Genomic DNA, 22,187 nt, shown 5'->3' on the forward strand with positions numbered 1-22,187 from the left:
TAATAATCCATCAGTTCAGTGACACAGACGGAGCTAACACACACAGACAAGGATATCCCAGGACACTAAAACAATACACAAACAGAAACTTATGCACACACGAGTTTTCTTCCTGACTCCTGCCCAAGTCTGTTCAGGACAGTTCCCTAAAATGGTAAAATAACCCCAAGTTATTTACTGCTCACCTTCTTAGATCATTTATCTTTCCTCATGACTGCTACGCACCCACTCTCTTGGCCTTATGTGCCCATGACACAGAGCTACAAATCACTTTTCTGTTTTATCCTTTGTTTATTTGTTTGTTCTTTATCTTAGATGACGTTAGTTTCTTAAATGTGGCACAGTGACGCAGTGGTTAGCACTGCAGCCTCACAGTTCGAGAGACCCAGGTTCAATTCTGGGTACTGCCTGTGTGGAGTTTGCAAGTTCTCCCTGTGTCTGCGTGGGTTTCCTCCGGGTGCTCCGGATTCCGCCCACAGCCAAAAGACTTGCAGGTTGATAGGTAAATTGGCCATTATAAATTGCCCCTAGTATAGGTAGGGGAATATAGGGATGGGTGAGGATGTGGTAGGAATATGAGATTAGTGTAGGATTAGTATAAATGGGTGGTTAATGGTCGGCACAGACTCGGTGGGCCGAAGGGCCTGTTTCAGTGCTGTATCTCTAAATCTAAATCTAAATTACACTGGACTTTTTGCATCTCATAATTATCCCAAATTCAAATAACAGTGTTGCTGGAGTGACAGGTTTTGTCACTGTTCCATGGCGTTCTTCCCAAAAAAAACACTTCTCTATATTCATAGAAACACTTAGACTGCTTTTTTAAAAATAGATTTTGATTTTCCTCTAAAACCTCAAAGCATTTTAGATTAAACTCCAATTGTTTCCAAACTTTTAACGTTCTGTAAGAGGTTTCTAACTCAAGGATTTTTAAAAAATACAACAAAAATGATTCCAAATTCCAATTCACAGCACTAACCATTTAAAAATCAAAACTGCCAATGTTATATATGAGCAAGCCTTATATCTGGAATTAAATACTCCCTCATACCATGAGAAAATAACTTTGAAGTTTCTTGTGGTCACTAATGAAATTTCAGTTTTCCCACCTTAACAGGTCAGTTAACCTTAATAATTCAAAGTTAATTCAAACCAATGCATATTAAGTATACATAGAACAGAATAACACGTGCTTGTTTAAAAGAAAAGGTAAATTACGTCATTTTCATGTTCTTTCTTCCGCTGCCTTTTCAAATGACTGTAATAAACCAAAAACTAAAGAAAAAGTTATTTTTACAATGAAGACTTAACACCAGCCTCTTAAACTAACTTTAAAATCTTCCCAGTATCTCCTTTATTTATCCTTTAACAGTCAGTAAGATATATCTTTAAACTGCAAAAAAGCAATTGTAGATTTGAAACTTTGGTCCAATTAAAGCAAAGCGTTTAAAAACTTCAAACTGGATTTCTGCCAGGCATTTCCAAGCCTTCAAGACTGAAGCTTATCTCTTACAAAATTGTGCATTGCTTTTTCAGTTTCAAAACCAACTTTTAAAATAAATTTTAAAATAAAATAATTTTAAGATAAAACACTAAACCACCATTTTTATTTTAAAATGTAATTCAGCTTTGATATCCCATTTCTGGGTGCACAATCTTAAATTGAAATGAACACACTCAGTTATCACATGCTTAATTTCAAACAACTTAGAAAGATTGATTCCTGTAATGGGTTATGAATTCAAAGTACCAAAAATCTGCATTAAATTCCCAGTCCCAAGCCCAAGGAACACACACAGGTTCAACTAGTTCACACCCAAAACATGACTCGAGGTTCCCACAGAAATATACATGTGCAAGAATAGATCAAGTAACATACTCATACTTTCAACATTAAAGCCAGACAACAAAGGGTTAACGGCTGCTAGCTCTGCAGCACACAAGCTACACAGTCAAGGACATAAAGTCGTGGAAGCGTCCAACATTCATACAGATGTGAACAAAGGCACAGTAACTTGTTTTTACTCATTTTTAAATTTCACTAAAGCATCTTGTTTAAATTGTCCCTCTAACCCCAACCTGATACCTCTCACTTTCCCACTCTGCCTCTCGCCCTTCTAACACTTGTAACTGTCTCTTTTCCTGAGTTAGCCTGGCTAATTCAGACTTTCCAGCCTGACACATGGTAAGATTGCACTAGCAAAATATAATGATTCCCTTTGTCTGTTCTTTCCACCATTCTTTATGCTTATCTGGGGTTCACGAGGGATCCCAACCTTCCTGATCATTTTATCTAAAGTTCTTCTTGTTATTGGCTGCCAAAAATTTGGTGAATGACCCTTTGGGTTCCCACTCCACACCCTTATTTGCCATGGCTGCTGTTTTATAATCTGACCATTGTTGCTATTTGTGTGGGTAGACCTCTCGCTACCCTACGATCGTTCCTGCGTGGGAAACGGACCTCTCGTTTCCTCTCCGATCGTTCTTATTTTGCCTGGTTAACCCCGAGAATGAAATTACCTCCTTGTTTACCCAAGGAACCGCGATCCTGGCACTGTGCCATCTTTAGTTCCTCCACCCGTGGACCTGTTCTTTGGTTCGGATCCTCAAATCGACCCGCCAGCTCCCCATCCCGAGTGCTGACCTCCCTATCTAATGGGTGGTAAAGTAAATGTACTCACCCGCTCTCGGAGGTTGACGATTGACTGGGCACCAGCGACTGAGCCTTGAGGATCCTGCCGACTATGCCAAATTGTTGTGGAGAAAATATAACCACTCTCGAGTCCACAGGATTAAAGCAAATAAAGGGTTTTAATCAAGCACGGTACAGGGGAGAAGTTCTCTGGTTCACCCAAAGAGTTTCTCAGTGAAACAGAGTCTGTAGCACACATTTATAGAATACAATAACCATTACTCATTTGTTCACACCATCCCGACACATTCCAGGACTGCAGCTTGATCAATAACCTGGATTGTATTGCCCCACAAACATTCTCCTGCGACCTCCTCCCAAACCTTGAAGCTGCCAGCTCCCATGGTTTACTGCTTATATCGTCTCCAGCCTTTCCCCTTATCTCTTTGATTAGTGCAGCAAGGACAGCATGTTTACACAGACTGTGGAGGCAATTAAATAGAGTTGTACAGTTAAAGCATAGTGGTCAAGCAAGTATCCCATCATCCAACGGGCTGCTCACAACTATAGTGATTCTTCTAAACTTATTAATACATTCTAATCCTAATTCTACTAATGTTACCCTTCTGGTCCCACTGCACACTGATGAACTCGCTGGTGTCTCAGCAGGTTTGATGATTTCGCGAATCCCTTCCCACACTCGGAGCAGGTAAACAGTCACTCCCCAGTGTGAGTGTGTTGGTGTTTCAGCAGAACATTTCTACTTTTAAAGCTCTTGTCACAGTCAGGACATTTAAAAGGTCTCTGGTCAGTGTGAACAAGTTGGTGTTTCAGCAGAGAGGATGATCGAGTGAATCCCTTCCCACACACGGAGCAGGTGAACGGCCTCTCCCCAGTGTGAGTGCGTTGGTGTTTCAGCAGATCATTTCTACTTTTAAAGCTCTTCTCACATTCAAAACATTTAAAAGGTCTGTTATCTGTGTGAACAAGTTGGTGTTTCAGCAGGTTGGATGACCGAGTGAATCCCTTCCCACACACGGAGCAGGTGAACGGCCTCTCCCCAGTGTGAACTCGCTGGTGTTTCAGCAGGCTCGATGAATCAATGAATCCCTTCCCACAGTCAGAGCAGGTAAACGGCCTCTCTCCGGTGTGAGTGCGTTGGTGTGTCAGCAGGTTCGATGACTGAGTGAATCCTTTCCCACACACGGAGCAGATGAATGACATCTCCCCAGTGTGAATGTGTTGATGTAGCAGCAGCTTGTTTTTACTTTTAAATCTCTTCTCACATTCAGAACATTTAAAAGGTCTCTGATCAGTGTGAACAAGTTGGTGTTTCAGCAGAGAGGATGAATGAGTGAATCCCTTCCCACACTCGGAGCAGGTGAATGGTCTCTCCCCAGTGTGAGTGCGTTGGTGTTTCAGCAGATCATTTCTACTTTTAAAGCTCTTGTCACAGTCAGAACATTTAAAAGGTCTGTTATCAGAGTGAACTAGTTGGTGTGATAGCAGGTTGGATGACCGAGTGAATCCCTTCCCACACGCAGAGCAGGTGAACGGCCTCTCCCCAGTGTGAACTCGCCGGTGTGTCAGCAGGCTTGATGAATCAATGAATCCCTTCCCACAGTCAGAGCAGGTAAACGGTCTCTCTCCGGTGTGAGTGTGTTGGTGTGTCAGCAGGCTCGATGACTGAGTGAATCCTTTCCCACACACGGAGCAGGTGAATGGCCTCTCCCCAGTGTGAGTGCGTTGGTGTCTCAGCAGCTCATTTCTCCTTTTAAAGCTCTTCTCACAGTCAGAACATTTAAAAGGTCTCTGATCAGTGTGAACTGGTTGGTGTTTCAGCAGGGTGGATAACAGAGTGAATCCTTTCCCACACGTGGAGCAGGTGAACGGCCTCTCCCCAGTGTGAACTTGTTGGTGCTGCAGCAGCTCATTTCTGCTTTTAAAGCTCTTCTCACAGTCAGAACATTTAAAAGGTCTCTGATCAGTGTGAACTGGTTGGTGTTTCAGCAGGGTGGATAACAGAATGAATCCTTTCCCGCACACGGAACAGGTGAACGGCCTCTCCCTGGTGTGAACTCGCTGGTGTCTCAGCAGCACAGATGACTGTGTGAATCTTTTCCCACACACGAAGCAGGTGAACGGCCTCTCCCCAGTGTGAACTCGCTGGTGTTTTAGCAGGTTTGATGAATTAGTGAATCCCTTCCCACAGTCAGAGCAGGTAAACGGCCTCTCTCCAGTGTGAGTGTGTTGGTGTGTCAGCAGGTTCGATGACAGAGTGAATCCCTTCCCACAGAAAGAGCAGATGAACGGCTTCTCCCCAGTGTGAACTCGCTGATGTGTCAGCACGGTGGATAAACGGGTGAATCCCTTCCCACACACGAAGCATAGGAATGGTCTCTCCCCAGTGTGCACTCGCCGGTGTATCAGTAGTTTCTTTTTGCTTTTAAATATCTTCTCACAGTCAGAACATTGAAAGGGTCTCTGATCGGAGTGAACAAGTTGCTGTCTCGGAAGGTCGGAAGACCGAGTCAATCCCTGCCCACAAACGGAGGAAATGAACGACTTCTCCCCAGTGTGACTGAGCTGATGAATTTCCAGCTGCAACGGGGAATTGAATCCCTTCTCAAAGTCCCTACATTTCCACGGTTTGTCCGTGGTGCAAGTATCCTTGTGTATCTCCAGCTTGGACGCTCACTTGAAGCCTTTTCCACACACAAAACTGGTGAATAGCTGTGAATGGTGTGAGGCTTTGTCAGGTTGTGTAACTGGTTAAAGATCTTTCCACAGTCAGTGCACTGGAACACTCTCACTCGGGTGTGTGCGTCTCAGTGCTTTTCCAGTCACACTGATGTTTGAAATATTTTCCCACAGACAGAACAGACAAATATTTCTCCTTCCACATTCAAAGGCCGATGATATTCAGGTCCTGATGAATCGTGTGACTGTCAGATCTTGATCTGCTGCTTGGTTTGTGTTTTCTGTCTTTAAATCCTCCCCTTCTAATTCCCTGTAAAAGGAGTTTACAAAAGCCATCACTGTCAGTCATGGATAGAAATTCACAACATTCTCTCCTCCTGCTTCCTGGCCCCGGATGGCCGCGCATACGCCCTGCTGCACATTGCCTCTTATAAAGATGGTGACTGTTAACCCAGGCCTGTCACTGGGAGAAGCCCCACAGCTGCCGTCCTGCTCGGTGAAAACGCAGGACCAGTAGATTCTTAGTTAGAGTTTGAGGCCTACACTGGGTGTTTGTAAACTGGATAATGTTCCTTGTTCTATCATGGGGACCTTGGGCTGCACTCTGTGTGTGTGAAGCCTGCATTGCCCTAGGGTTTATTAACCCGCTCCCTCCGGCCTCCTCCTTCCTGTTCCATTCCATTTCCTGTACTTTTGTTTGCACCCGTTCCCCATCTCCCAGAAACACAATAGGGTTCCCTACATTCTCGCTTTCTATCCCACTGGCCTCCACATTCAACACATCTTCCTCCATCATTTATTAACAATTTGGAACTAAACGTAGGGGCATGATCAAGAAGTTGGCGGACAACACAAAGATTGGCCATGTGGTAGATAGCGAGGGGGATAGCTGTAGGCTGCAGCAAGATATTGATGGTCTGGTCAGATGGGCAGAAAAGTGGCAAATGGAATTCAAGTTGGAGAAGTGTAAGGTGATACATTTGGGGAGGTCAAACAAGGCAAAGGAATACACGATTAATGGGCAATACTGAGAGATGCAGAGGAAGTGAAGGACCCTGAAGGTAGCAGGACAGATCGATAAGGTGGTTAAGAAGGCATATGGAATCCTTTCCTTTATTAGCCAAAGTATAGAATACAAGAGCAGGGAGGTTATGCTGGAACTGTATAACTCATTGGTTAGGCCACAACTTGAGTACTGTGTGCAGTTCTGCTCACCTCATTACAGAAAGGATGTAATTGCACTCGAGAGGGTACAGAGGAGATATACGAGGATGTTGCCAGGACTGGAAAAATGCAGCTATGAGGAAAGGTTGGATAGGCTGGGGTTGTTCTCCTTGGAACAGAGAAGGCTGAGGGGAGATCTGATTGAAATGTATAAAATTTTGAGGGGACTGTTAAAGTGGGGGGTGAAGGGTCTATTCACCTTAGCAGAGAGGTCAGTGATGAGGGGACATAGATTTAAAGTGATTGGTAGAAAAATTAGAGGGGAGATGAGGAAAAACTTTTTCACCCAGAGGGTGGTGATGGTCTGGAACTCTCTGCCTGAAAGGGTAGTTGAGGCAGAGACCCTCAACTCATTCAATAGGAGCTGGATATGTACCTCACATGCGATAAGCTGCAGGGCTACGGACCAAATGCTGGAAGCTGGGATTAGAATAGGTAGATCGTTTTTCGCCTGGCTCAGACACGAACCATACCAATATCTTCTACCTCTACATATAGGTTACCTTTTGATCTTTTATTGGCCCTACTCTCTCCTTCGTTATCCTCTTATTGTTAATGTATTGAGAAAACATCTTTGGGTTCACCTTGATTTTGCATGCCAACATTCTTTCATGCACTCTCTTTGCTTTCCTAATTTCCTTTTTGATTTCACCCCTCCACTTTCTACACTCCTCTCGGCTTTCTGTAGTATTGAGTTCTCGGTGTCGGACATAAGCTTTCCTTTTCTGCCTTATCTTACCCTGTGGGTTCCTTGACATCCATGGGGCTCTAGATTCGGCCGCCTCACCCTTTTTCTCTGTGGGAACATGTGTACCCTGAACCCCTTGAATCTCCCCTTTGAAACCGCCCACTGTTCCGACACTAATTTACCTTCAAGTAGTTGTTTCCAGTCCACTTTGCTAAAACACTCCTCAGTTTAGTAAAATTGGCCTTGTCCCAATTGAACACTAACTCCTGTTCTATCTTTGTCCTTTTCCATAATTATATTAAAACTGACTGAACTATGATCACTACCACCAAAATGCTCTCCCACTGCCACTCCTTCCACCTGACCATCTTCATTTCCTAAAACTAAGTCTAAAACTGCGCCCTCTCTTGTTGGACTTGCTACAAACTGGGCAAAAAAGTTCTCCTGAATGCACCTCAAGAATTCTGCTCCCTCAATTCCTTTCACACTAAAACGATTCCAGTTAATATTGGGGTAATTAAAATCCCCTATTATTACTGCCCTATTCTTCTTGCACTTCTCAGAGATTTGCCTACATACCTGCTCTTCTATTTCCCTCTGACTGTTTGAGGGTCTATTGTACACTCCCAGCAGTGTGATTGCCCCTGTTTAATTCTTAGCTCAATCCATATGGCCTCATTTGATGAACCTTCCAGCATATTATCCCTCCTCACAGCTGCAATAGTTTCCTTGACCAAAATTGTCACTCCCCCTCCTTTCTTATCCCCCTCCCTATCGCATCTGAAAACCCTGTAACCAGGAACATTGAGCTGCCAATCCTGTCCCTCCTTGAGCCATGTTTCTGTAACAGCTGTGATATCATACTGCCACGGGTCTATCTGTGCCCTCAGCTCATCTGCTTTATTTATTATACTCCTTGCATTGAAGTAGATACCCTTGAGCACTGCCAAACTTTTTTTTTAATTTTCTAACCCTTGTTTCCTCTGTCTTCCAGACTCATACATTAATTTTCCACCTTCCATTTTAATTTCTGATTTTGTCCCAGCTGAGTCTACCCTCAGGTCCCCATCCCCATGTCAAACTAGTTTAAACCCTCTCCAACAGCACAAGCAAAAGGTCCCGCAAGGAACTCAGTCCCGGCTCTGTTCAAGTGCAACTCATCCGGCCTGTACAGGTCCCATCTCCCCCAGAGCCAGTCCCAATGTCCCAGGAATCTAAAGCCCTCCCTCCTGAACCATCATTCCAGCCACGTATTCATCTGTCTTATCCTTCTATTTCTATACTCATTTGCGCGTGGCACTGGGAGTAATCCGGAGATTACTACTTTTGAGGTCCTGCTTGCTAATTTCTTACCTAGCTCCCTAAACTCTGACTGCAGGACCACATCCCTCTTTCTACCTATGTCCTTGGTTCCAATGTGGACCACAAATGCTGGCTGTTCACCTTCCCCCTTCAGGATGCTCTGCAGCCACTCAGTGACATCCTTGACCCTGGCACCAGGGAGGCAACACACCATCCTGGATTCACATCTGTGGCCACAGAAATGCCTGTCTGTTCCCCTGACTATTGAATCACCTATCACTATGGCTCTTCCAGTCTTCCCTGTACCCCCATGTGCAGCTGAGCCACCCCTGGTGCCATGGACTTGGCTCTGGCTGCATTCCCCAGGTGAAGCATCACTTTCCTCAGTACTCAGAACTGAATACCTGTTGGAGAGTGAGATGCACTCAGCAGCCTGATTCTTTTTGACTGTCTGGTGGTTACCCATTCCCTCTCTCCCTGCATACTCTCAAGCTATGGGGTGGCCACATCTATAAACATGCTATCCACGTAGCTCTCATCCTCATGAATGCACTGCAGTATCGCCAGCTGCTGCTCAAGTTCCAAAATCTGGAGCTCAAGCTGCTTCAATTCACAACACTTCCTGCACAAATGGTTCTCCAGGATATGGGAAGCATCCTGGAGCTCCCACATAGCACAGGAGGTGCACTCTTGAGGTTGAAGCATCGCTGCCATTCCTTTATTTATTAGTTGACCCTTTGTTACTGCTAAAGAAAACCTTACCAATACTACAACAGCTTAGAATTATTAATTAATCCTTACTAGTACTGATAAATCCTACTAAAAATCAATACAGTTCACTAGTTAAAATAAACCTCATTCAAAAAAACTCCAGCTCCTCACTTGTTCCCTATTATTAAGCTATTTACACACGAACCCTAACAGTGGTGTACTAACCCAGCTATTTAGTTATTCCCCAGCAGCAGTTACTCACCAACCAATCACCTTGCAGCTTTTCTGTGATGTCACCGTTCACTTTGTCGTCAAACTCTGGCGTGCCTGGACTCCTCTCCCGGAAGGGAAGTGCTCTAGGCCGCGATCCTCGGGGTCTATTTATCCGCTCCTCGCTCCATGTTCATCCCGCAGGTCCGCTGTTCTCCCGGAAGGTAACTGCTCTCGGCCGCGATCCTCGGGGTCTATTTATCTGCTCCTCGCTCCGTGTTCTTCTCACAGATCCGCTGCTCTCCCGGAAGACAAGTCAAGTAACCTCCGGAGAGATGGTGGGAAAGCCACTGAGCAGAGTGAGAATAAAATCAATGTCTGCAAATCCTCCCCCTCTAACAACCTGTAAAATGCGTTTACACGTCATCGCTGTCAGTGCAGGATAGAAATTCTGAACAGACAATTCTGGTTTCTAGAGAACATTTTTTCTTCTGTTCCCCAAAGCTGTAAATCCCTGTCCCACACACTCTCCCTCCTCCCTGTGCTGAAATCCAAACCCATCGCACCATCTCTTTCCTCCACTGCCAGTTTTCTCCCTCCCTCTATGACTGGGTTCAGTTCTCCAGCCCCTGTGTTGCAGAGTGAGAATCAAATCAATGATTTTCTCTCCTGGTCACTGGGACACTGAAGCCCCGCCCACTGTGTCGTCACCAAGATCGCCGCGCATGCGCTCTGCTCCTCGCTCAGCCAAGATGGCGGCTGTTATACTCGGCCTATTTCCAGGCAAAAGCTTCGGAGCTGCAAACGCGGGACCTGGAGGTTCTTATTCATAGCTTGCGGCCTACACCAGGTGTTTCTGAAGTCACCCCACCCAACCGACGGCTCCATTCCTCCCCTGCGCCCCGCCGACTCTCACCCGTTGCATATCGTCTCCAGCACTCGCAATACTCTGATCAAAGTGATACTGCGCATGCTCTAGATACAGTCTAGCCACCCCCCCCCCGCGCCTGCGCGCTGGGCTCCTATAGTTTGAATGGGCTCCAGCAGTAAATGTCTCTGTCCATCACCTGTTGGAATCTCCAGCGAAAATGATCTTGCCCAATAATACCGTGAGCCTTAATTTTATGAACAAGCCCCCTGCTGACAATCCATCTGCATTTCCTTCTCACTACACTGTTATTCCCTCAAATAATCTTTGTTGTCTGTCCTGAATTAATCCATTTCACTAACAAATGTTGCTCCACATGCACAGGGCTTCATCTGTTTAAAGTCTCTGCTTTTGAGAAATCAGGTTGCAAAATGGTGCAGAATTTCAGCCAATGAAGGGGATCCAGTATAAAAACAGAAAGTGCTGGAAATAACTTAGCAGGTCTGGCAGCATCTGTGGAGATAGAAGCAGAATTAACATTTCAGGTAACGCAGGAGTCTGTGCTCCACGGTCTGTTCCCAGGGACGTATACCGTGATAAACATCAACTACTGCTGGAGGACTATCAACTCGGTGAAAGACGCTGTTTGGTCTGCCGGAAACTAGCTGGTCTTCCAGTGAAAAGAGTTATCCACGACCGAATGCTGCAGACTGGCACATTCCAAGGTCCAGGACTATGTACTGAGGGACGCACTAAAGCTTTGGGCAGATGCCGCAAAGGCTCAACGGGGAAAGGCCACTGTGTAAGGTCCTCCCACCACAGTGAACAAAGGGGCTGGAACCTGTGTAAAACCGCTTGGGTTGTAAGCACCAAAATGTGGTTTTGTTGTGTAATGCAAATATACATTGCATGTAAAATAGAATGGAAGGGTTGTGAGGCAACTCACGTTCTGTATTGAAGAAAACTGATCTCTTTTGCACTTTCTGGAATGTCAACTTGGAACTGTTATGTAATGTATTTTTTTTACAGATTTTTATGAATAAAGTATATTTTTGGAAAAAAAAACAATGCTGGAGCTTCCCTGTACATGGATGATGCCGCTGTCTTCTGCTCGGATTCGCTTTTGGTTGATGAGCACCTGTGACCAGTTTGAACTGACCTCGGGAACCAAAGTAAATCATGACAAGAGTGAGACATTGTTTTTTTTTATAGAGATACAGCACTGAAACAGGCCCTTCGGCCCACCAAGTCTGTGCCGACCATCAACCACCCATTTTATACTAATCCTACACTAATTCCATATTCCTACCACATCCCCACCTGTCCCTATATTTCCCTACCACCTACCTATACTAGGGGCAATTTCTAATGGCCAATTAACCTATCAACCTGCAAGTCTTTGGCATGTGGGAGGAAACCGGAGCACCCGGAGGAAACCCACGCAGACACAGGGAGAACTTGCAAACTCCACACAGGCAGTACCCGGAATTGAACCCGGGTCGCTGGAGCTGTGAGGCTGCGGTGCTAACCACTGCGCCACTGTTCTTTGGGAACTGGGCCGACCGATCCTTTATCCCCTTCACTGTCAGGTCAGACTACTTGAAGGTGCTGGGGATATGGTTTGGAGGGGTTGGGTGTTCACCAAAAACTGGAAGGAGCGAGCAGCCATGGTGAAACAGAAACTGGTCATTTGGGAGCAACGCTCCCTCTCCATCGTGGGTAAGAGCCTGGTCATTAGGTGTGAGCTGCTGTCTGTGTTGCTGTACGTGGTAAGTTCTGGTCCATACCCAACTCCTGCACCGTGGTGGTCACCCAAACCATATTCCGCTTTATCTGGAGATCGAAAGTGGACCGTGTCCGCAGGGACGCAATGTTCAAACCGCTAGATAAAGGCAGAAAAAAAATACCCAACATCCTGATCCTGAGCTCAGCCCTAAGTCTGATCCAGGAAGCCCACCTGCTCCATGGCTGAGTTCAGGCCCAAGGAATCTGGGCAGCGGGGGAGGGTTGCTGAGGTTGAAGCAGAAACCTTTACTGAGATGGAGATTTCTGAGCCTCAGCACCCCTCCTGGAATAAAAGGAGGAGGTGCCTCTCCTGAAGGGCACCATGAGTTGTGGGTCCATCTCTTAGCACGGGTCCATGAGCTCCCCCCACCGCCAGCACCATCAGGGCCTCGAACCCTAAGCGTCAGCCCTCTGCCTGTCAGGGTAGAGAAACCCCTGTTAATTTAGCAACTCCTGATGAGGGGGGAGAGGGTCCACCTGTGGCAGGGGAGCCTGTGAAGCCCATAGGAGAAATCTCTTCTTTAGCCAATGGGTCGGGTGTCCTGAGTGGGTGCGAGACCTGTGAGGGTCAACTCTCCCAGCAGCCTGATGCTGCTGCCCAGGATGTACCCTACCAGAGGCCAATTTGCAAAGTGCCCCGTCTGCCAAGATGGCCTCCTCTCTCCACCTCCGGTCCCGGCTCCGGCTGCATTTACTGAGTCGGGAACAACCGTCTCCCCTGGGCCGCTCACTAGCCCGGGGACGGATGTGGAGTGGGTTCCTGAACCGCTGGCACCCATAGCCACCAGTTCCCCAGAAGAACCCAGACAGGACTCCTCCGCCATCGATCCTGGAGATGAGATCTTGACGGAGGAGGGAGCAGCTGGTGTGGCCTGGACATCAGCCCTACAGTGTGTGGTGGGTGTGTCGGCCGCTGGGGTGATGACCCAGATGGGGAATCGATGTGGGGCACGGAAGACGATGTTGAATCCATTGTCAGTGAGGCACTGGAATCCCTCGTGCTTCCTACTGAGGCTCCTCTCATCCCCACTGCGGAACACGGGGACTTCCTTGCTGCCTGCAGGGGTTGCTGCAACCAAGTTCATCTGGCCCTGACCGGTGGTCAAATCTGGTGATGATCATCTGGTCCATCCAAGCCGCCCTCAAGAAGTGGGGGTAGGGCAAAGGCATGAAACTGGTTGTGAGGTGCCGGTTCAAAGCATTCCTCTCTGGATTGATGAGGGAATGGAAGGTGAGGTGCACTTCCACTCCCTCCTCACGATGAGGCGATGGTGATGGGATCAAAGTACTTTTGACATGAAGCTATCCATAGCCAGCCTCAACACCAATGGCAGCAGTGAATCTCTCCGCAGATTTCACAATCTCTCAGCCCTCAGGGAAGGGAGGCATGTGGTGAGATTTCTACAGCAAACACACACCGTTCCAGGAGACAGGCGTCAGCAGATCTTTTCTGCCCTGTCCTCTGCGAGGATCAATTGGTCCAGGCAGCGAGCCGTCGGTGGGTCTGTCCGCCCTGATTGCCTGTTCGTCTACTGAGGTTACATTCACTGCCGGGTGTCCCTGGAGAAGGAGCATGCGGTGTCCAGTGGTTCACTTGAGGCCTTCCACGATGGGTGGGCACCGCAGGGGCTGGAGTACAGAGATGCCAAAAATTGTATTTTGATTTGAGTTTTGTTTTATTCACCTATTTTAATAAAGTTATTTATGTAAAATGTATATAAAGGGGGCCTGAGGAATAAAGGCCCCCTTGAAAAAAAAAAAGGGGTTAGATACAGAGTAAAGCGCCCTCTACACTGTCCCCATCAAACACTCCCAGGACAGGTACAGCACAGGGGTTGGCTGCTCTCTGATTTGGGAGCCTGAGTGTTGAGAGCCTCAACGAGGTGCAGCTGACAGTGCTGGTGGCAGTTGGAGGTTGCAGAGGTGGAGAGAGGAGCTGCACTGAGCAAGGGAGAGCTTCTACAAACAAGCAGAGGAAAACTCCAACAACAATCACCTTTAAAAGAGAAGAAAATGACATTCTTTTTTTGTTGGAAACAAGGCTTTGTCTGGAGGTGGGTGCTGAACACCAGTAATTTACTTTGGACTGTTGGGGGAGGAACAAGTGGCTGGAACAACAAGGGGTGGGGCTGCCAATTCAACAGGAGTCTGTGCTGCTGCAAAAGCACACAGGGAAGCTCCCTCCCCACCCCAATTGCCAAGCCTGGGTCAGCTGAAGCTGCCCAGCTAAACAGACGGAAGGGGATAGATAGTGCCTGGGCAGCTTCAGCTGACCCAGGTGAAGACGACTCCCCCAACCAGAAGACCGGAAGACCAACTTCAAAGACTGTTTGTTTTAAGTGTACTGTGAGCACCACCTCCAGAAAGCAAGTCATCCCTTCCAGCCTGCCTTTGCCTCTCCTCTCTTACCTCAGCCTCTCCACTAACCTGTTGTTTGTTTGTTTGTCTTTTCAAATTTTTCTGTGAATCTGTTATTTAGTGTGCAAGTCCACAATTTGGGGTGGGTTTAGCTCTTGGACCCATGGCAAGCCCTTCATCACTGGTGGCGGGGCCCTCTACTACCTACGCAGCTGCAGCTTCTGTGGCTGCCCACGTGGCCCCGTCACCCTTTAAATTATTGACATGCAGCCATGGGGTGAAGAGCTATCCCCACCCCAACATGTCTATTGAGGCCTGCGTTAAGGCAATGGCCGTGGTTGTCGGCCCCTCGGCCATTGTTGTGGCCTCAAAGATGTATGGGAAGGCTGTGTTCTTTTTGAAGACCGAGCGGGCGGTGTCCCTGGCCCTGAGTAACTGTGGGGGGGACCTTCCTGCCAGTGGACCCTCTGGGGGCCACTGCGCATCGGATAATGTTGTCCAACGTCCCACCCTTCATTCCCAGTGAGCTCCTCCTCCCCCACCTGCACCATCTGGGGTAGGTGAGGTCGGGGATCACCCCAGTCCGGCTTGGTCTTCGGGAGCACAGCCTCCAACATGTCTACTCCTTCCGCCGCCAGTTATTTATGCAGCTGGCGCGGGAGGAGGACACGGAGGGCCAATTTAATGTGGAGTTCCAGGGGACGGCCTACCGCGTCTTTTGGACCTCGGACGGGGCGCGGTGCCACGTCTGCAAGGGGGTGGGGCATGTTCGGAAGAACTGCCCCAACCTCCCGGCCGCCAGCTCCACCTCGGCGGCCCAGAGTGGTTCCACAGCACCTCCTCCCACTCCCCCCGCACATCCAACAGACACCGCTCAGTCGGTTCCGGAGGCTGTGGTTTTCACAGCCTCTGGCGGGGAGGGGAGCGTCCGTCCGAGCGTAAGGAAGACGCGGGGAAAAAAGAAACATCGTGAGGCGTGTCCCCTGGACACTTTGACTCAACCCGAGCCTGAGCTCAGCCCAAAGCCCATTCCCATGGAATCCACCTGTCCCAGGGCTGGGCTCAGGCCCAGAGTGACTAAGAAAGGAAAAAAGGGTGCGGAGGCGGAGGCCTCTGATGACATGGAGGTCTCTGAATCTCCGCGCCCAAGTGCGAAAAAGAGGAGAAGGCACCCCTCCACAGAAATAACACAGGGCCCTGAGGTGCAGGGCCCATCTGTTGGAGGGGAGCTGCCTCCTGTTTCTGGTCCTCAGGTGCCCCCTACCGCCACCACCAAAGCTGCAAAGTCCGGGCAGGTGCTCCCTATTCCTCAGGATGGAGGGGAGGGGATGGCCCCGGTACGTGAGGCCCCTCCTAAAGGAGTAAGTGGGGCCCTGCTTGTGGTGGGGGAGCCTGGGGAAACCGCCCATTCCGCCACTGCTACTGGGTCGGGTGTCCTGAATGAAGGGGAGGGCGAGGCCCCAGAGGGTCGGGCCTCCCAGCCGGAGTCCACCACCAACCAGGAGACACCCGACCCAGTTATAACTGAGAATGCTGTCCCATCTGCTGGGCCTGTGGGTGCTGGCGGAGCAGGAGATGGCCTCCTCTCGCCGCCTCCAGTCTCGGCTCCGGCTGGTTTCCCGGAGTCCGGAACTTCTGTCTCCCCTGGACCAGTCATTGGCCTGGGGATGGAGGTGGAGGGGGGTCCTGAACCGCTGGCGCCCACAGGCTCCAGTTTCACAATAGAACCCAGAGAGGACTCCTCCGCCATCGATCCTGGGGGTGGGATCGTGACGGAGGCGGGACCAGCTGGCGCGGCCGGGACGTCCGCCCCACAGTGTGTGGTGGATGTGTCGGCCGCTGGCGGTGACGACCCGGAGGAGGATGGGGATTCGGTGCGGGGCACGGAGGATGATCTTGATTCCATCGCCAGTGAGGTGGTGGAGTCCCTCGTGCCTCCCACCGAATCTCCTCTCATCCCCACGGCGGAACTCCGGGATTTCCTCGCGGCTTGCAGAGGTTGCCGCAATAAAGTTCAGCTGGCCCTCGACCGTTGGTCGAATCTGGCGCTGATCATCCAGTCCGTCCGTGCCGCCCTTAAGATAGCGGGCAAGCGCGCGGACGTGAAACTGGTTGAGAGGCGCCGTTTTAATGTGTTCCTCAATGGGTTGCTGGGGGAGTGGAGGGCCAGGTGCACTTCCACTCCCTCCTCACAGTGAGCTGTTGGTGACGGGTTTTAAGTACCTTTGACATGAAGATAACCATAGCCAGCCTCAACATCAACGGCAGCAGAGGGGCTCACCGCAGATTTCACAATCTCTCAGTCCTTAGGGAAGGGAGATACGCGGTGAGCTTTCTGCAGGAAACCCACACCGTTCCGGGAGACGAAGCCACCTGGCTCCTGGAGTGGCAGGGTGGGGTCTACATGAGTCACCTCACCCCTATTTCTAGTGGGGTGGCTATCTTGTTGGCCCCGACTTTTCAGCCGGAGATCTTGGGGGTCAAGGAGCTAGTGCCGGGCCGCTTGCTCCACCTCGCCGTTCGCCTGGGTAGTGTGCCGCTCCACTTTGTGAACGTGTACGCGCCCAGGCCCGGCGCGTTGCAAGCGCGCTTCTTTGAAGAAGTGTCCGCTCTATTGAGCTCCATCGATAGCGGCGAGTGTATCATCCTCGGGGGGGATTTTAACTGCACCCTCGAGGTGGGGGATCGCTCCGGTCCCCAGCGCGGCCAAGCGTCGGTGGAGAAGTTGAGGGGACTGATCAGCTCCCTTAACTTGGTGGACGTCTGGCGGAATCTCCATCCCGACTCCAGCGCCTTCACGTGGAGGTCTGGAGGAGGGGGGTCGCGAATCGACCGCCTCTACATTTCGCAGGCGTACGTCTCCCGCGTTTCGGCGGCCTCCATGCGGCTGGTGCCGTGCTCGGACCACCGCCTGGTGTGGGCGGAGTTCACTCCGCTCCGCACGCGGGCGGGGTCCGCGTACTGGCACTTTAACAACCGGCTGCTGGAGGACGTGCGATTTCGGGACTCGTTCTGTCGATTCTGGGCCGACTGGAGAAGGAAGCAGGGGGGCTTCCCCTCCTTGAGGCTATGGTGGGATGTGGGCAAGACTCACATCCGCGTCTTCTGTCAGGAGTACGCGAAGGGGTCGACCAAGAGGTGGGAAGCCGAGATCGGGCGCCTTGAGAGGGAGGTGCTCGACTTGGAGTCCCGCCTCGGTCATGCCGTCGCGGACCCGGCTCTGTGGCAGGCGTACAAAGAGAAGAAGGGCGCGCTGAGGGACCTGCAGCTCATAGCGTCCCGAGGCGCGTACGTGAGGTCGCGGATCCAGATCCTGGAAGATTTGGACCGCGCCTCTCCCTTCTTCTACTCGCTGGAAAAATGGCGGGGGGTCCGTAAGCAGCTCGTCGAGCTGCTGGCCGACGACGGATCCTCCATCACGGATCCGGAGGGAATGGGCCTCCTGGTCCGGACTTATTACAGTGCGTTGTTCTCTCCGGATCCGTCCAGCGAGGATGCGCGCAGAGTTTTGTGGGAGGACCTGCCGCAGGTCAGCCCGGAGGGCGCTGAAGGATTGGAGGCTCCGCTCACGTTGGCGGAGCTGACTGGCGCCCTCCACCAGCTCTCGAGGGGCAAATCCCCAGGGCTGGATGGGTTGACCGTGGAGTTCCTCAGGGCGTTCTGGGACGTCCTGGGGGACGATTACGCGCGGGTCCTGGGGGAAAGCCTGGCGACCGGGGAGATGCCCCTCTCGTGGCGCAGGGCGGTCATCGTCCTGCTGCCGAAGAGGGGCGATCTCCGCCTGCTTAAAAACTGGCGTCCGGTCTCCCTCCTCAGCACGGATTATAAGATCTTTGCCCGGGCTATGTCTACCCGCCTGGGCTCCGTGCTGGCCCACGTGATCCACCCCGACCAGTCCTACACGGTCCCGGGCCGGTCCATCCAGGACAACATCCACCTGGTCCGGGACCTGATCCATCTTTCCCAGAGGACTGGTCAGTCGGTCGCCTTTCTCTCCCTCGATCAGGAGAAGGCGTTCGACAGGGTGGATCACGATTACCTTTTCGGGACTCTGCGCGCTTTCGGACTCGGGCCGCATTTCGTGGCCCGGGTCCGACTTTTATACGCCGCCGCAGAGTGTCTAGTCAAAGTTAACGGGTCCTTGACGGCGCCCCTTCGATTTGGGAGAGGAGTGCGTCAGGGGTGCCCCATGTCCGGCCAATTGTATACCATCTGCGTGGAGCCCTTCCTGTGCCTGCTTCGCAGGAGGTTGACGGGATTGGCTCTGCGCGAGCCGGCCATGCGGGTCGTCCTCTCGGCTTACGCCGACGACGTGCTCCTCGCAATCACAGATCCCGTTGACTTGCGGAGGATGCGCGACTGCCAGCAGACCTTTTCTGCCGCGTCCTCCGCGAGGATCAATTGGGAGAAATGTTCCGGACTCCTGGTTGGTCAGTGGCGGGTGGACTCCCTGCCGGAGGAGATGACACCTTTTGCGTGGAGCACCACGCACCTCCTCTATCTGGGAGTCCACCTTAGCCCCGCTGAGGAAGCCTGGCCGGCAAACTGGCAGGAGTTGGAGGCGAAAGTCACCGCTCGGCTGGGGCGCTGGACAGGACTGCTCCGAGTGCTTTCCTACAGGGGCCGAGCGTTGGTCATAAACCAACTGGTGGCCTCCATGCTGTGGTACTGGTTGGTCACTTTGGCCCCGCCCCCTGTATTTGCCACCAAGATCCAGAAGAAACTCGTCGATTTCTTCTGGGGCAAGAGGAAACACTGGGTCTCTGCCGCGGTCCTGAGTCTCCCGATCGAGGAGGGCGGTCAGTCGCTGGTGTGCGTCCGCACCCAGGCTGCGACTCTCCGCCTTCGGACCCTGCAGAGATACCTGTACGTCGAGCGTCCTCCCAGATGGTGTGCGCTGGCGACGTATTTTTTCCGCCAGTGTCACTGCCTTCAAGACGACACGCAGCTCCCGGTGGAGTTCGTTAGCCGCGCCTCTCTGAGGGAGTTGCCTGTCTTTTACCGGGATCTTTTCCGAGTCTGGAACATGGTCGCCTCCAGTCAGGGCGCTCCCCCGCCGGCGGAGGAGAGCGCCTCGGCTGTCCGGGCGGCCGACTCCGGGGACGGTCCGGCGGGCGGAGGAGTAGCCGAAACCCCCGGGACGCCCCTCACTGCGGGTGGCGAGGGGGCTCGGGAGTGCGGAGCGATCCCGGCCGAGCCGACCCCCGCTCGGCCGGAACTGCTCATCGGACCCAGGCCCCGAAACCCTCCTCGGGAGCCGGTCCCGCACAACCCGAGCCGCCTCTCGGAAATGCCCTCCGTTCCATTCCAATCGGCGCGGAGGGGTTTCCTGTACGGGCTGTTCCTGCACACTCTCCACTTCCTCGCCCTCGTCAGCCGGCCGGACACGCCCTGGCGGTCCGCGTTGCCATCTGGCGGCGAGGGGAAACCCCGATGGAGGTCTCTCTACGCGGGAGTCTTCCCCCTTTACATCGGGGACCTGGGGTGGAGGGTGCTGCACAGAGCAGTCCCGTGCAATAGGCTTTTAAGTAGGTTCACGGACTCCCAGGCCAGCTGTACTTTCTGCGGCCTGGACGAGTCCGTGTTCCACATTTATATGGAGTGTGCGAGGTTGCAGCCCCTATTTGAGTATCTGAAGGGGCTGCTCCTCAAATTCTGGCTGCACTTCAGTCCCACGCTCCTGATCTTTGGGCACCCGGTGCGGAGGGGCTCGGGCCGGGAGGAGGATCTCCTCGTCGGTCTGCTCCTGGGCCTGGCCAAGGTGGCAATTCACAGGTCCAGGTTGCGGGCCGTCGGGGGGTCCGTCCTCCCCGATTGCCTGCCCCTCTTCCGCGGTTACGTTCGCGCCCGGGTGTCCCTGGAAAAGGAGCATGCGGTATCCGCCGGTACGCTTGAGGCCTTCCGCGACCGGTGGGCACCGCAGGGACTGGAGTGCATCGTCGACGCCGAGAATGGCATTTTAATTTGAGTTTTTTTGTTTATTTATCTGTTTTAATAAAGTTATTTTAAAACTGTAAATATGTACATAAAGGGGGCCTGAGGGATAAAGGCCCCCTCGATGTGAAAAATATAAAAGGGGCCTGGGGTATAAAGGTCACCTTGTGAAAAAAAAAAAAAACGGGGTTAGATACAGAGTGAAGCTCCCTCTATACCGGCCCCATAAAAAAAAAAACGGGGTTAGAAAAAAAAAAAAAAAAAAAACAGGGTTAGATACAGAAGAAAAAAAAAGAGAAAAAAAAAGAAAAAAAAAAAAAACAGGGTTAGATACAGAAGAAAAAAAAAGAGAAAAAATGGGATTGGCTGGAGAGTTTGGAGCACTTCCTGTGTACAATTAGGCGAAACAGCTGCACCTGAGCAGGCTAGTGGGAGCTGCAACTTCAACTGTGGAACTGCTATTTTGTCAGAACAGACAGACCTATAATTTATTTTGGTGGGTGTTGGAGGACCAGAGAACTGTTTTTTGTTTGAACTGTTGGGGGAGGAGGAGGCCCCTGGGAGATGCAGGGGTGGGGCTGCCAAATTCTATAGGGAGCCCCTGTATTTGCTCCTGTGTTTTTCGTCCATCCTGCACAAAGGGGACTCCGTCCCCACTCTAACTGCATGGCTCAGGACGGCTGGAGCTGCCCGGCTGAAGAAAGTCTTTATACATCAGCAGGAAAAGATGAGAATTGGGTGGCTCCAGCGAACCGGGCGAAGAACCCTCCCTCGATTGGAAGACTGGACTTTGGACTCTGTAGTAAGGTGCTCCAACCACTGACCATAGAGCAATATCCTTGCAACCTTTCCCTTCCACCACTCAGTGACCTATCCTCTGCTATCCATTTCCTTTTCACCCCTATCCTCCTCTTCTCCCATCCCCCCCAACATATTGCTTAAGTTTTTTTTAAAAACTGTTATTTGTTTTGTTTCTGAGGGGTGGGCATGGCTCTTTGACCCCATGGCAAGCCCCTCCTCGCCAGTGGCGTGGTCTTCTCACACACATGCTGCTCCGGCTGCTGCAGCTGCACCTGTTGCTCCATTACTGTCTGCGCTGATAACATGGGGTCCAGAGCTCCATTCACCCCAACAAGTCAATAGAGTCATGTGTGAAAGCAATGGCCAAGGTTGTCGGCCCCTCGGCCATTGTTGCTGCCTCTAAAATGTATGGGAAGGCGGTGTTTTTCCTGAAGGCCGAGCAGGCAGTGTCCTTGGTCCTGAGCAAGGGGCTCACTGTGGGCGGGACCTTTCTGCCAGTGGCCCCATGGAGGCCACTGCGCAGTGGGTCACCTTGTCTAATGTCCCGCCCTTCATTACTGGTGATCTCCCTCTTCCCCACCTGCATTATCTGGGGGAGGTGAAGACAGAAATCAGTTTTCGGGAGAACAACCTCCGGCATGTATACTCATTCCTCCACCAGCTCTTTATGCAGCTGGCATGGGAGGAGGTCATAGAAGGCCAATTTGGTATGGAGTTCCGAGGGCGGCCTACTGCGTCTTCTGGACCTTGGACGGGGCACGGTACCATGCCTATAAGTGGGTGGGGCATGTTCGTAGGAGCTGCCCCAACCTCCGTGCCACCAACTCCACCCCGACACCTGTAACAACTGCCGCTCAGGGGGCTCCGGAGGCCACGGCGCAAAGCAAACCACCTGGATACGGAGAAAGGTCCTGAGCCTGAGCTCAGCCCTACGGCTGATCCGGGGGAGCCCACCTGCCCCGTAGCTGAGCTCG

General features: G+C 51.3%; 1 protein-coding gene and 1 pseudogene across 1 annotated transcript; both read right to left on the reverse strand.

Annotated features, from left to right (window-relative positions):
• Window positions 1-2,792: 2,792 nt before the first annotated feature.
• Window positions 2,793-6,125, reverse strand: LOC137348586 (zinc finger protein 850-like). Its single transcript, XM_068013871.1, has 2 exons — window positions 6,024-6,125; window positions 2,793-5,317 (listed from the first exon to the last, which is right to left on the reverse strand). The coding sequence occupies exons 1-2, from the start codon at window positions 6,123-6,125 to the stop codon at window positions 3,350-3,352; spliced, it is 2,070 nt and encodes a 689-aa protein (XP_067869972.1). The 3' UTR covers window positions 2,793-3,349.
• Window positions 5,229-22,187, reverse strand: part of LOC137348587 (zinc finger protein 721-like) — a 140,006-nt pseudogene continuing 123,047 nt past the window's right edge.

Source organism: Heterodontus francisci, chromosome 34, assembly GCF_036365525.1.
Source record: "Heterodontus francisci isolate sHetFra1 chromosome 34, sHetFra1.hap1, whole genome shotgun sequence".
Lineage (NCBI taxonomy): Eukaryota > Metazoa > Chordata > Chondrichthyes > Heterodontiformes > Heterodontidae > Heterodontus > Heterodontus francisci.